General features: G+C 38.2%; 1 protein-coding gene across 1 annotated transcript in view; it reads left to right on the forward strand.

Moving 5' to 3' along the window:
* The window catches only part of map1ab (microtubule-associated protein 1Ab), a 79,561-nt gene that overhangs the window by 1,619 nt on the left and 61,259 nt on the right, over positions 1–16,683 (forward strand). The window contains exon 2 of the mRNA XM_030426446.1: positions 6,112–6,213. Coding sequence (XP_030282306.1) covers positions 6,112–6,213 — 102 coding nt within the window. The remainder of the gene's footprint in view (positions 1–6,111; positions 6,214–16,683) is intronic.

Consider the following 16,683-nt stretch of genomic DNA (forward strand, 5'->3'; position numbering starts at 1 on the left):
TCATAAGAAATGTAAAAAAAAAAAAAGAAAAAAAAAAGGCCAAAATGTCATCTTCAGTACTCGTGTTTTGTTGACCAACACCTCAAAACCTAAAGATTTAAAATGCTGGCACTATTAATATTCTAGAAGCTGGAACAGGTGAATGTTTGGCATTGCTACTTGAAAAATTACTTAAAGGGAAGTTTAATATTTTTGAACAGGGGCGTACATTTACATATTTTGGTGTGTAAGTGATTCATACTTACAAAGTTTGGAATCAGTCCAGTAGGTCGCCTCAGATGGCAGTGTGACATGATGACACAATGGCTGCAATGTTGTTCTTTGGGGCAACTCCAACTGTCAAAGCTACGTAGCCTAAAAGTATTTGTTTTCGCCACTGACACCCTTTAAATGGGTAATTGATTAAAAAAATAGTTGGAGATGAATTTACTGTTACCGACTAATTGATAAAATCAACCAGTTGTTTCAGTTATAGTCCAACCAACAGTTCAAAACCCAAAGGTTTCAGCAACTCCTCACATTTTCGAGTACATAATCAGTAAACGTTTGCTTGACATGTGATGAATAATTCATCTTAATTATTATAAATTAATTTCCTTATTACAGTTTTATTTGATAAACAAATTCCAATTGAATTATTGTTGCAACGTAAAATCTGATAAATTAACCCTGTTTAAATTAAATCTGTATAGAACTGGTGTAGTTCTACAAGTTTGGCTTCGCCATTTGCAACATGTCTGTATTTCAGGGTAAATTTGTAGGAGCTGCTATACAGTTTGTTTAGCGGGGACTGTCAGGAAACATGATTTTTTTAATGGTTAGGTTCGCAACAGTATGTATGTATATATAACGGTGTGTATGTTTCCACATGTATATTCTAAGTTTATGTCAAGAATTATATCTGTCAAAACACAATATTCAACCAAAAATACCCTTTTGTTTTCATTGCTTTAAAGGGCATTGTAACTGATATAAAATAATGTAGTACTGTGACACAGTTCAACTGTGATATTTTATGAGATGGTTAGCGTACTGTTGAAATTTCATACCGGGGCGCCGTTTAGCTCAGGTGGTAGAGCGCACTTCCCATGTGCCGAGGCTCTGCAGCAGACCTAGGTTCGACTCCCGACCCGCGTCCCTTTGCTGCGTGTCACTCCCCCTCTCTCTTACCCTGTTTCCTGTCATATCTTCAGCTGTACTATCAATAAAGCCATAGAAGGCCAAAAAAATACTTTTAATACCGTTGCAATCTTATTGATGTGTTTCTCATGTCAGAAACTGGTAGTCTACACAGATTGGCAGCACCCTGGGCTGTGTAACCACACAGAGCTCAGGTCAAAGTCTTTCACATGTTTTTTTTTTACCTTATGGTTTACTGGCCTGTAGGAAAGGATTCAAAACTAGAACCCAAGATGAATAGATTTATCCTCACAGTGCAAATTATTTGATTCTGACTAGAAAAAAATATGTTCTTTATTTACATGTTGTCTTCTCTGTATTTTGGGATCATCATAATTTGACTCTAAGCGCCACAACTTGAAAGATATGTTACTTAACATTGCGCTGCTGATATAATCTCTTTGTGTACTGTTGAGCGATACACACATTTCATCGTCTTTTCTTTATTTTGTACTTAATTTGAGGCCCATTTCCTGAACCATGTGTTTGTTCAGCGCTGTGTGTATACCTGTGGTGTCCCTGCACTGAATCCCTAGTCCACTTTATTGATCCTGGGAAAGAAAATGACTGTTCCTGAGAAAAGAGACAAATCAAACACCACAAACACGTCCTGAGCTTGTGATCCAGTGCTTCTAACAGAGGTGTCGGGGAGGACTGTGAGGATGAACACCTTTGAGGCTTAGCAGATTGGGAGCCTGGAGGCGGCAACATATAAAATGAGTGTTACTGCGGCTCTGACACTGAGCTCAGTGCTCGTCCCCTCTCACCTCAGACAGCATGAAGACACCATATTCCAGTCCTGAATTAAGCTTTGTGCTGTAACACCTATACCTCCATACAAGGCTGCTGTTGGTGTTCTGCAGCTTTAAGTGGCTGTAACCTTTTGGCTGCAACTCAAAGTGGGAATTGATGATATATTTTACACACAGTAAAGGACTCATTTAGTAATAAAATATTTATATTAATACTGATATTAACATTTTGCATCGCTCTCATCCTCCTTCCTTTGAGCACTAGATGCTGGCCTTCTGTAGGTTTGAAAATTGGCCGTAAAAACTTGTATAGTTTTGCCCTTCATAGAAAACTGGCTGTAGTCAGCTTGAATCACGACAGCAACAATGAAGTCCTAGTTTTCACAATAGATAAGATTTATCTAACAGAAACTTCTCAAACCACTCCCGCATCATGACCTACTGCTCTCTTATTCACCCATAAGCTCAGTATGTTCCAACCAATGATAGCCTGGACATAATTTGGCAAAAGACTGTAAATCAAACCGACTGTAACGGCTTTTTTAAAGGGCAAACTCCAAAGATTTACAGCAACCTTTAAGACTATAGCAAATGTCTGATACTATAGATAATGTGGCTAGATTGTCTGGTGGATTGATCTATATGTTGCCACAAGCAAATCGAATAACAGAATATTTCAGTCCAACTGCAGCATGCAGGGTTGTTGAATTTTAAATTCTATCTTCAGAATGTCTAACTAACTGATAAAACATATTATGTTACCTTCATGTCACATATCCAAGGAAGTTTTTGCCTCATTCCGGTGCACCCAGCTGTAATTGGTTCATTTCTGCCCCCGAAAGCTGAGGGGCAGAAAACAGTCACTGCAGCTGTGAATCAGTAGAGTCTCGCTGCAGTCTGGCAGACTCTTCACCCGACCACACCCCTGAGATCTTTCTATAACTCCAACCAAGTAGTTTTGATGCTTAAACTTCACCATTTAGAGGGTGTATCATGAAGTAGGTAGACCTTCTAGCTGTGAGTGATGAGCACTGCAGTCATATAGTGGGTGTTTCTCCCCTCTTCTTTACAAGACACAGCAATGAACACACCCAACACTAGTAGAAAAAAACCCACTTGTACCAGCCACACAAAGCGTATGTTTTTGGACGCGTTTTCAAACAGTATGTTTGGGTTTTACAGCTGAGAAGGCTCCATGGATGAGACCAAAGTTGGTGCTTTGCAAATGCACATATCGAGTCCCACCTCACAATGAACAGCAGTCCGTAGCTTCTTCTCTACATGAAGAATCAGTGAGTATCTCCAGCACAGTGGATAAGAAAGTTCCAAGCTGTGCCATCATTATGTATGCACATTGATATTCAAGTCTGGGAGACTCTGTGAGTTTGAGCAGATACTAAAAGCTAAAAGTAAAAGATACAGAGAGGTTTTCACTCCACATTAACTTGTAATATCAGTCTCTTCATGGAGAGAGAGTTTAATTGCATTTTCTTAACTGGCACAGTGTAGCGACTATTGTTATTTTCATAATATATTAACATCTCAATTATTATTTTTAATGAATGAATTAACCTTTTAGTCTTTCAGATGTTAGTAAATAGAGAACATGTTTTGTGCAATGAACAGTCCAACGCAAATATATAACATTTTTGATATGAAAGAGAGAAAAGCTGCAAATCCGCCATTTGATATGCTGGAACGAGCAAATGTTTGTCAGTCTTGCTTCTTGCTTCAGAAAATGACTGAAATGATTAATTGATTATCCCAGTGTAACTATTTCAGCACACAACGTTATTACGTTTAAGATCATCGGCACGAATCCGGTTCACTTTAGTAACAAATGAAGTCAATTAAACTTGCCGTGCACATCCACAGATGGCTTTTCTCTCACCTATAAACAGCCAATTATCTCTGAGCTTTATGTCAATGTTTAAAATGTTGACTTTGTTAGCCTGTTGACTGATGTCATCCCCCCAGATTCAGACGCATAAATATGAAGGTCCCTTTTCTTCCTATCATATCCCCTGTCTTCTGTGTACGGTAACACTCTTTATCTTGAGGATTTGGGATGAGAAGGCATAGACATCAGAGGTTGTAATTTTCTGTGTCTGCTAGTGCAGAGAGACGTTTGCCACTGAATTCTAACGAAAAGTTAATACGAGTGACACAGCATTTCTGTGAAGACACTGCAGTCTGCAGTGAGGGAACATTTTCTCCTCAGTTAAGGGCAAAACAAGGTCTACAAAGTCTCTTCTTCTTGTGTAAGAGGAGACTGTAGCGCAGGGATATGGATTTGAAAAATTAGAATAATCTGATTTCTTGCTCTGGCTGAAGGAATCCACAAGTGGATGAGATGAGAGACGGCTGTGCATTGGTTTCCATCCTGCTGAATGTGATCTGTCAAGTTCTCTCTGAAGTTTGATTCACTGCGCTAGAGAAAGAGAGAGAGAGAGAGAGAGAGAGAGAGAGAGGGAGAGAGGAAGAGAGAGAGGGAGAGATAACTCTAATTACTTTCTGTGTAGTGCTCATGTTTATGTGAGGGCCTTTACTTTATCTTAGGCCTGGGCGATGGGGCTGAAAAGTCTATCACGATAGTGAAGTTTTGTATCGGTCAATATCAATAATTATTGATTATTTTTAATGACCTGTCCTACTTTTATCATTTTTTTATAACCTGAAAAAAAGGTTGAATTTAACCCCTTCATCATGGACTACCTGTGGGTTGTTTCCTGAGAAGTAGCAAATATTACTAATTTGTCATTTATTGATATAGATATAGATAACCAAATAAAAACTCATTCTGAAATGTACACACAACATCGTCGTAAACATTAACCACGTTGATCTTTCATTCAAAGCTGTCTGTCAACAATGAGTATGTATAATTTCAGACATCCAGACAGCTCATTGTATTGGTTTTCCAACCCTCAACTTTACTGTTTGGGTTCACTCTCACCGCCCTCATCAGGCAGTTGTTTTCAGCTTCAACCAAACAGCAGACAGAATACATTAGAGCATTTAGCAGCAAAAGTGACAAATATTTTCCCTCAGGGATTGAAAGACATCAAAACAGAGCTAAAAGGAGAGAGTGTATCAGACATCAGATAAGTCCAGACTGCAAACAGAAGCTAATGTAGATTTAAGAGGGATTGTGTGAATCAGCAACTGTTCCTAACAGGTTTGCCCTATCCATGTAAAAGGTGATAATATGTATTTTTGTTTGTTCATAGCTTATTTCCACAGCCACACATTTTTGATTTTGGTTAATAATTTATGCATTATAAAACATTACTACTGCAATGGTACAACATTTGAACAATAATCATCAAAAAAATATAGGTTTTCCGATATACAGTATATGCACTCAGTTATTATGATTATTATGATTATTATTATTATTATTGTTATTATCAGTCACAATGACCTTTGATAGGCTGAAAATAGATTAGATTTTTGGTTGAACATACTGAAATTTCCCAAAATATCATGTTCTGACAGACGTGTGGCTTGATCATAAAACATGAAAAGAAAATAACCCTAATTCAGGAGAATTCAATACTGTAGATGATAATGGTATTTTTTTTATACCACAGTATATCAAAATAATGGCCTTAATAAGTGACATGATGAAAAATTGGATTTGTATTTTTTTATTACACTTAAAAAGGTCATGATAAGGTGTTAATTACTACCTTTTTAAAAGAGTTGTAATAGTTTTGTTCACGTTTATGTAAGCAGTGACTCAGCAATAGAATATCACTGTGGTGTTCGGCTGGGCCTGTGGTAGTGTTAAAGTATTGTTGAATGACAAAGCAAAAAATATTGAAATGACTAATGACACAGTATGATATCTGTGTGGTCATAAGGTTAGTTAAACTGATCTGAGAAATGCATGTTGTATGAGTTTCAGTATATTTTGTACAGGACTTTCTGTTCATTGACCTTCTCCGCAGCTTAATCAGTGTCAGATATGATGTTGAAAGTGGGTGGAAAGCAAGCTGCAGCAACATCTGGTAAAAGGTTACCTCAAATTCAAGAAACGGATCCAGGAACATTACTTACTTGCATGCTTAATGTGTGTTTGTGCCGCAGGTTCATCAGATACCTCCGTTACTTAATGTGTGTCCTTCCCTGTTTCGTGTTGTTATCCTCAAGCATTCTTTGTCTTCCTTCCTGGCAGGAATTCGATCTTGGGACGTCGACCTCAAGTGCTGCGACCTTGATCAGCAGCTGCAGCTGTTTATAACTCGTCACTCCGCCCACTTCTCATCGGAGGTCAGAGGTCAGTGTGATATGATGCTCTTTTAGCCAACAGACCAGTGAGGACCACATTCAGGTTCCTTTACTCATCTAAAACATGCAATGCACTGTCACTGTAGAGTCTTATTAGCAAGGATTTATCCTAGATAAACACCTGCCCTGTTAGCTGCAACACATTAGTCTAATATTCTCTTAACTGTGATGTTTTAGATGTGCTTATTCGTATCATGTCAAATTCTGGTTGGTCTGTATGCTCATCTTTCTGAAAGAAGGGATGAATTCCAAATGATCAGGAGATTCTCCCGTGTTCCTCGAGTGGGGCCGAAACTAGGGATTATTACCTCTATCAAGGGACTTGTGTTTTCACTCGTGTCCATTTGATTATTAGTTGGTTGGTTTGTCAGCATTATTACACAAAAACAACTGAACTGATCTACACCAAATTTGGATGGGTCTCCGCCCAGAATGCCAAAACATTTGGTGTGGATCTGGATAAAGGGACAGATCCAAGGATGTTTCTTTAACATTTACAGTTGATTGATATTTGTATTCATTTCCCAGGGAAAGATTAATGGAACTTCATAAAAAACAAGGCATTTTTGGGTTGCTGGTATCTATGAGTGAGTACAGTTTGATGTGGATTCTAGATCTGGTGAGTTTAAATTATGACCAAGCAGTTACGGGTATTTAAAAATTTAGAGAGATACAGGGCTATTAAATTTGAGGATTAGGCTTGATTAAATTAAAAGGCACTGCTGGGCCCTGGCAGAGGTATGATCTCTTCTGAATTCCATTTTAGTTTCCATTATTGATTAATCTGCAAATTATTTCCACAATTAATTTTTCCCAGAGTCCAAAGTGATGTCATCGGGTTGCTTCTTGTGTCCAACCAACAGTCTAAAACCCAAAGATGACAAAGAAAAGGAGCAATTCGATTATTATTAAAATGCTTGGTGATTCATTTTCTTTTGATTGATTATAATCAACTACAGTACAATCAGTTCTTAGTTGCAGCTCTAATTAAGGCATTCTTTGGTACAAATCATCGCAGTCAGGCTGGGCTGAGCGTGAGAATGCTTTGTGTTATCTTCTGATGTTATGTCACATGATTTAGGGAATTTGAATTTCAGATTTGTCAGTTAGCTGCTGTCATTTGGAGCTGCCAATGTGCCAACAAATTCATAATACAGAGAGATGAAGCTCTGAAAACACTCATGGTTACATACACTTCCTTCAACCTGAATATATGATGGATCATATTAATACTGGTGTATCAATATAATATCAATAATGTGACATGAGACTTGATTATCCATATTGTCCAATGTGCTGATTTTTAGAGTTCAGTAATCTGAGTTTCTGAACTAACTAACATGGTCTGTCTTAATCTTTCTGACTATTATATTCACTTTAATATATTTGTTGCAATGACGATGAATTTATAATAACTGATTAACGTTAGGCATGCTGGGTTTCCTAACACAACTTATAAATGCTTAAAAATATAATATTAATGAAAGAAACAGACATTTAAATGTAATTGCATTCAAATAAGACATTTAAAATGAAATACTTTCAAAGTTATGGCTGTCAGAATGATCCATTAAGCATATGGACCTAGTTAATTATCGTTGTTTTTTAAAATTGCTATAAAAGACCAAGACAATAAACTCATTAATTTCTGATTAAATCGTCATCAACCCATTTTATTGTTGTGGACTGATCGACAGTCTGCATAGCATCAAAGCTGAACCGTGTGTATTATCACCATGGTGACTGTTCAGGGAGCCATGGACCTGCAGCATTAAGCCTGTCTGAGTGTGTGTGCGCATTTGCCTCTTGTGTCTATGTGATGTGATGATTTAGGGCTCAGAGCCCAGTTAGAAAGTACAACAGATGCTGAATAGGGAGTTATTTCAATCATCTGCCAGGTAAGGGCTGCATGGGATCAAACACACACACACATACACACATAAACACACACAAATACAAAGAAACAACCACAGGATAGATTACAGCTGCACTGGTGGCAAGTGCTAAGTAGTAGCTGCAGTCAGCAAAAAATGACACAGCATTTTTCAACACAAATATCTTCAGAGGAAACAGAGGAATTCCTGTGAAACAATAAACATTATTAGTATCCTCCGCCCATCTGTCACCCAGTCTGTCCTTCTGCGTTAGTTTTATAAAGGAACACTCCTCCTCGCCTGTGAGCCAGAGTGAGTCACCTTCATGTGTGCTTACAACTGCTGTTTATTGATACAACTGCTGATAAAACAATCCACATATTTTAGACTGATTAATTCCCTCAGGCCTGCTCCATCTGTATGAACACAGGATGATGGGAACATGATGGAAACATTTTCTGTTTACCTTTTTCTATAGATAATTTTTTTCAGATTTGAGATGTCACAGAACATTAACTTGACATTAACTTATTTTACTTGCTCATTTTGCCTTTTGAGAAGCTGTATTTGAGCTGTATTGATTTCTAAATGGTGTATTAGATTTCTAAAGCAAAACTGCATGGTTCCATAGTGGTCAGACAGGACGCCCTGTAAGAGTCATCGTTTCTTGTTCAGTGACCTTAAGCATCATCCTTGCAGACAAGATGCTGAATACCTGCAGGTCTGGTTCACGCTGGTGTTTCTGTCGAGGTCGACAATAACACATTTGTTTTCCCTTTAGAGAATATTTGATTAAAAAAACCCTTCTTTTTCATTAGATGTTCACTGCTGTGGTGATTCTGTACATCCAGTTCGTCAGTCACAGTGATGTGTGCTTAACTACTGTTGCTCTCTGTTAGTGTAGCGGAGAGTGGCACTGGGACAAAGATACTAGAGAAAGTGCAGAAAGTCACAACCTGTGGACTGAAGGTTGACTAATATGTTTTTTTTCTGGGCCGATGCCGATACCGATTAAGTTTGAATTTGGAATACCACAAACTCCAACACAAAGCTTTGTTCAAATGATTATTTAGAATAAGACTTTTCAACATTATCTTAAAACAAAAAGTGCAGGAAGTTGGCAGCAGTATTTCTTCTTCTTCCTTCTTCCCATATTGGACTTCAAATCTTTTCTTTAGTGCTTCCATCTGAAATTAGGGGTTCATAGAGATAAAGGTGAGGCTGCTTCCATTAGCTACTTACCTGCGATTGAGGCTGTACTGACTTCACCTCTGCATGCATTAGATTTAGCAAGGGTGCCCTTTAATGCTCAAGAATTCAACCTTTGCTTGTAAATTCAACTTTTCCTTTGTCAGAGGATCAATTGGTTTCTTTCAATTTGTTCTTTTAAAAGTCAGTGTGAATTTGATTCCAGTGTCACATAAACTTTATACTTATTTACTACCAAATGGTTAGTATTTGTGCACTGTTGAGAATCTAGATATCATTTTTTTTTTTCCAAACCGGAGCTGTTGAGAAGAGAGATTGTAAATGGTAAATGGACTCGTATTTCTATAGCGCTTTTCCAGTCTACTGACCGCTCAAAGCTGCTTTACAACACTGGTCAGATTCACCCATTCATACACACATTCATACACTGATGGCAGAGGCTACCATGCAAGGTGCCAAAAGGTGAGGCTGCTTCCATTAGCTACTTACCTGCGATTGAGGCTGTACTGACTTCACCTCTGCATTCAGGAGCAATTCAGTATTTCAGGGTTCAGTATCTTGCTCAAGGACACTTCGACATGTAGCTTGGAGAAGCTGGGATTCGAACCAGCGATCTTCCAATAACTAGACAACCCGCTCTACCTCCTGAGAGAGTCAAGTCATGACACCTCTATTTACTCTAGTAGAATTTTTTTTAAAGCAATGGTGGATAGTGAGCCTCTCAGCAGTTTCCTGAAGTTGGTTGCAAATAGTAGCAGCCAACTACTGTAAACCAATCAATCAATAAATCATCTATTAACTACGAATTACCAAACCTCGTACTTTTGTCTCTCTGTGTTCAAGCATTTAAATAGCCCACTTAGAAGTTTTTGGAACCATCTTAAAGCTGCAGTCTCGAGTTTTGGACTTAGAAAATTTGAATGAGCACAGTGCCCAGGTCCCTCCTTTTTCCTCTCTGCTGCACTGAGCCTTGCCTTCAAAGCCCCTCCACACAGTGGAGCCTGCCGTGCACGAGCAGGCTTGTAAACGCGGTAACAGAGGAAACCAAGACGGCACATTAAAAATAACAACAACAAAATAAGCCATGATTGTTCTATTTCTGATCAATACAACTAAATTACAATGACGAGTGCCTCATGCCGATCACTGTAGATATCCCGAGTAACAAACAATATTCCTCACATTGCAGTAGACGGAGTTACCAAGTAATCATTACCTGGTGCAACATTTTTGCCATTCTGCCTTTCAGAAGCATGAGTAACGTTATTTCTCTAAACTAATTGAACCACTTCAGAGCGTACTGAACACAAACTAACGGTATAACTGCCTGGTCACTTGAAAGACACTTTTGCTAACCAGTAGCCATAAAAGCAAAGCTAAACACCGGAGTTAGCATACAAGCTAGCAATCTAGATTTGCCAACAAGCTACGTAGCCCGACTGCAACATCGTAAGGCGATATGTGCCATTGCGAGTATTACTGTAATCGCCACCACCTCAGCCTTGTGGTTAAAAAATATAATAAAACTAGGGCTGTCAAACGATTAATTTTTTTAATCGCGATTAATCGCATTTTGTACATAGTTAACTCGCGATTAATCGCAAATTAATCATTTTTTAAAAATGATTAATTTAAAAAAATTCAACATTTTTTTCTGTTCTAAATGTACCTTAATGTATTTTTTTCATGTTCTTAATACTTTTAACAACATAAGAAAGGGCAAATATGCTTGCTTTATGAAAATGTTTACTCAACACTTGAAATCATGCAGGAAAATAAAAGGCTCAAAAAATATCCCCTCACTCTAAATGGGATCAAAACGTGGTGATGTCTGCTTTTGGCGAGGGGGGGCGGTGGGCTCTCTGCATCTGCCGTGTGTTTGGCTTGCAAATGATATTTGAGACTCAAAGTACTTCAATGGTAACTCATTTCATGTCGACAGTACGTGCAGATAACTTTTGTCCTATCGACCGAACCATCTGGCAGTGAAAGTGAATTTGTCGTTCATAAGTCCTTTCTCCATTTTTCTTTCACTTTCGCTTTTCAGTCCACTGTGTTTTTCCAAAAAGGCAACCCTGCTTCTTCTTCTTCTGATTCCCTTTCTTATTCAAGACTACAGGTGCCATCGATGGCTGTAAATCAAACAATGCGCTTTTCTTTATTTTTAATACCGAGCGTTAATCGCGCATTAAAAAATTTTACGGCGTTAAGAGGATGTTGCGTTAACGCGTTGTTACCGCGTTATTAACGCGTTACCGCGTTATTAACGCGTTAACGCGTTATTAACGCGTTAACTTTGACAGCCCTAAATAAAACATATATCAAGCAGGGGTCCTTACTTGTCCAGCAGAAAAGTGGCCAACTCTGCTTCGCTCTTGAGTCCTAACAAATCCCGCAGCTCCCTCCACCTCTGAAATGACGTTTTCCCTCTGGCTCGGTCCAATTTGTTCTTTTTACACTGCTTTTCTTCATCAGTCTTCTTATTTCTTCTCTTTGACATGGGCAATGGCGGGGCATTTTTTGGCTCTGTTGTTGTTGTCTGTTCTACACTATTGTTAACAGTTTGGGCTTGAAAGTGTCTGACCAGGTAAGAGCAGGCACTGTGCCTGTGCGGGGGAGGGGCACTGCCCAGTACATGCTGTTTGAGGGAGGGGGGCTGCCAGCAGTATGTACGAGAATGATTGACACTTCTCAGACACTCCCCTTGGCTCTGATTGGTTGTGTTGATCTAGGAGCAGTGGATTCTTGCAAATCAAATTAGAGCAGCTGGGTGGAGCCACAGACAGTGGATTTTTACACAGCTGACTTGGATCTTATTCTACTGTCAGATCATAATGACAATTTTAGCAAATATAACAAAAAAATAGTTACAGATTACAACTTTAAGTCTGTGAATCACCTGATGATCTGCATTCTGATCTTCTGTAGTCGAGACCCCCTCTGCTCAAGGGCTCTGGTCCAGGAGCACCAAAGCTGCTTACCTGTGTCGATTTCGTACTCAATTGTGTGACGTGACCCATCACTGACATGTTACTGCCCCCATGTGGCGTGGCATACTAATACCTGCAAATATAAATAACCTTTAAAAAAAAAAACCACCAATACTGGCATATTGTTGTTATCATTGTGGAGTAAAACTTGTGTGGTGGAATGAAATTAAGAACATTTACCCAAGTACTGTACATATGTGAGGTATTTGTACTTTACTTGAGTTTCTATAACTTTATACTTCTACTACTCTTCCTTTCCTGCCCAGTGAAATCCATATATCGCCAAATGTGTTGATTTTGAATGTTTTGTGAGATACTGAAGGATGAAGTGTTCCTTTATGTGTTGAGAAGATTCTCCTACTTCTAAGGCTTCATATACTATTTAAAACCCCTCTAGGATGAGCTGTCACAAAGCTGAAAGCAGGCTGTTTTTTTTATCTGAACTCGTGAATCTTTTTAGAGATATGCTATTCTCACAGGAAACGTTTGATGATCTTATAGAATATGATGCATTGTTGTAGCTTAAATTACCCATCAGTGTATAAAGTAGTTAAAATGCAACATACACATTAATGCAGCAGTAATGTTGATCAAAAAACGTCAGCTATAAAAGGAGAACAGTTGCGCATTGAGTACTTTTACTTAAAGTATTTTAGTGCTTACATACCTTTGCATAAGTAAGTTTTTAAATGTTACACTTTTACTTGTTGTAGTACTTTTACTTAAGTTACGGATCTGAATACTTCTCTCACCACATGTTAACACTTTGTACGGTGCTGTATATTAGTATTCAACATGCATATGTGCACTGTGTTGAAAAGTAACACTGATACAGGAGCCTCATCCCTTTTAAGACCGCGAGGCAGCTGAGGGTGGAGGACCGAGGATGGCGGCTGGGTGTATTGATTACATCCCCCCCCTTATTCCAGTACAGCACACAAGGCAGATCAATAGCACTTCAATGGAGAGCAATCCGATGGCTGCGGTGCAGAAATAGATAAGGGGATCACATTGCTTTGGGTTGGCGGAAAAATTTCCATTGTGGGAAAAATGGCATCAACAGTGCTCCATATCTACTGGGCTGATTTTGAAAACGAGGTGATAAGTTAAGAGAGGGCTGATCGGTTTGCTGATAAAGTTGGGGAAGGTCTGGGTGAATGGAGCGTATCTATTATGCTGCGCTACCTCTCTCTCGGTCAGCTAAGGTGCTCTTGGGCAACCAATTTAGGTTTTATTAATGGGGTGATATTTGGCTCCTGTTGTATGACTGTGAGCAGGGTATTGTCAGCAAAACTTTTCTGCATTTATAACAGGGTTTGTACGGGTGCTTGAAATCCTTGAAAGTGCTTGAATTTGACCTTGAAAAATGTGTACGAACCCTGTTATTAAGTTTCTCAGTATTGTGGTAACTACAGCAAAAGAAAGACTTACACACATTTATTTGATATTGATTTGAATTTAAAGTTTTTCACAAGGCAATAGATAGCAATAATGATAATAAACATCTATTTTATCTTTGAAAGAAAGTTCAACTATTACTTTTCAAAAAACACCTGTTTTGACTGAGAAATTATTTTGATTCTACAAATATCTCAACTATACTCAGCTAAGGCCTTCAGCTCCTCACCACCTTTTATTTTTTTACACTTACAGTTGAGTGTCACGTCTTTTGAACCATTCAGTGACATGTTTTTGTTAGATTTCTTATTTTGTAGCAAAACTCCACTTGCTGACCCAGTATGAAACAGCTTGTCCTTGATTTCTCACGATGCACACACCCTCTTTCCACTCGTGAATGTTCTGTTTTCTCCAAGGGACAGTTGTCGGTTAATTGAACAGTTGAACAGTCTACGGAGGTATTTTATTGATGTGTAGTTTTTAGGTGGGGCTGCAAAACCACTTTTTAGCTGCGTCATGATAGCAGCTACTGAAAAACCTGAGAGACAGTGTTGGGTTTATACTTCAATTTAGAATTCTGCCAGCTGACAAGGTCATTTGTCTACGACAAATCTTGGTTTATTGTTCAAAATAAGATATGCATTCACCCCGGTTTATTGCCTATTATCACCACTTGTAATCTAAAAAGAGACATTTTAATCTCAGCTTGTCAGGATGTTCTTAAACGGGCAGGATACAACATTTCTAAGGGTCATTACTATTCAACATTATACAACAAGCTGTTCTAAAACCTAGCTAGAATAGTTGAATATATCTTCAAATTTCATAGTTCCTTGTTTTTTAATAAATATTTCCAAGGGTGCCTGTGCTTGTGTAGACTAAGAAATATGTTTTCTTTTCAAAATTTAGTGGCAAAGCACAAGTTCACACCAGTACTGATACACAGTGTCATCAGAGGGATTTACTGATGTGGTTTCATCTGATAACAAAGATAAGAACTGCTGCTACCAGTATACTGCAGTTGTTTGTCCAACGCTTTGTTTCTGGGCTGTTTATTTCTCTCTTCAGACATCCAATTCTAATGTGACAGAAGCCAAATCTAATGCAGAATAAATGCATAAACTCCTGTTGTGTTTCTGTCTTTAACATCTTCAAGGAGCACACTGGTGGTTTGGGTGTATTTAGATGCATTTTATCAATATTTGTTTAGGTTTTTAACCAGACAGCAATATTGGGCCATTTTAACAGAACAGAAAATAAAAAATACACAGTACAGTCAGAGAAAATGTTCCTCCAAAGTTGCCGTGGTGATCATTTTCCATTTAATGGGTACAGTCAGGATAGTGATGACAGTGCTGTCCAGTACAGCAGCCTCACTGTAAGAAACACAAGCACTCTTTTCCAGTTTTTAAGAAGCTGAACTGCACTTGCTGCTAACATTTGGCTGCCAAGTTGAAAATGGGACTGATTGGGACATATTTGATGATATGAGTGTTTATTTAAAGTTTTTTGAAGTGTTCAATACTTCATTAATTTTACTCCCCCAACTGAAATACTGTTGATATTGTATTTATAGTCACTTAATATTTTCATGAACGTCACACCATAACAAATATTACATAGTGCCCTCTAGTGTTGAAATGTTGTAATGCAGTGATGACTTTATATTTTTGGACAGTGCTGTTATTTGTGTCTGAGCCCACTAAGACGCTCTTAAACCCTGCAGCACACATCACCTGCGAAGCTCAACCAGTCAACTTACATATAAATGAATGCACGATGCACTGCCTGAACAAATACCCAGACGAGAAGGGTGAGACAGGCCATGGATTAGTGTCAGCGATTTATCCTGATTAACCCTCCCATACTGAACTCACCCTCCCTCACTGTCCATTCTCAGTATGTGTGTGTGTGTGTGTGTATTGTGGAGTTTGTGTGAGTGCTGATTCCTGGGTATCAAGATTTCTCACTTTTTTACCCGCTTATCTCAAATAGGGTTCTAAGTCATTGAAAAACCTGTCACCCTGATGTGGTTTCACAATGAAAGTTCCTAGAGTTTTTTTTTTAGGAACATCAGAGAGCTTCTTTCTTGGGAAATCTACCTTTGTATGGTTTGGTCATGCAAGGTGAAGAATGTTAACCAGATGTTTATGAGGAACTGACTGCAAAACTTAAACAGAAAAAAACCATAAGATATATATTAATTATTTGTTTTAATTAACAAACTGCTCGCTGTGCTCCTAGAGACAAAGTCACTGAGCACATACCAAATCATTTGTAATAATGCTAATATTTGTTTATTAGATCTGATTGTAAACCTGTTTTTTCATACCATCGCTACTTTCAATGTTCTCAAATGAATAATGACCAATGATAGTGTCATTTTAAAGACCTGGTATCTTAAACTCTATTTTCAATAACCAGACAGGTAAGGGACTAGTGACTATGTGGTTGTGATTTTAAATAAAGCATACAAAATAAGGCAGATCTAAAAAGCAGAATATATCCTTTGGTGCATAACGTCCACTGGTATTAACAGATTATAACAGAAGTTAATTATATATAACAGGTATGTGTATAACATCTTAGTTGAAAAACATTCTCTGCCTATATTTTTTTACAAGAGGGTTTAACATTTATCAGTTATAAAGATAACTTGCCAGGGCCGATAATCGGTCTACCAATAATCAATATGATTTGAGCTGTAAAGGTGATGATAAACTGGATTTATGGACAAGGTTTTGGGGATCTGCCACCTGTGATTGGGGCATGGTGCTTTGGCTGCCAAATATGTGTCCACTGCTGTTATCAACTGACAAGTGTTTGAAAAATTGGAAAATTGGATCACTTATAATACTGAGTATTTAATAGTTATGCATACTGCTGCTAGCCTGCTGGTGCAGATATTTCTCTCAGATGTTTATGAAACGTAATGAACAAAGCCCGAGAATGATAAGTAGGACTACGGCAGCAGCTGGCTGATGGGAA

Source organism: Sparus aurata, chromosome 8, assembly GCF_900880675.1.
Source record: "Sparus aurata chromosome 8, fSpaAur1.1, whole genome shotgun sequence".
NCBI lineage: Eukaryota > Metazoa > Chordata > Actinopteri > Spariformes > Sparidae > Sparus > Sparus aurata.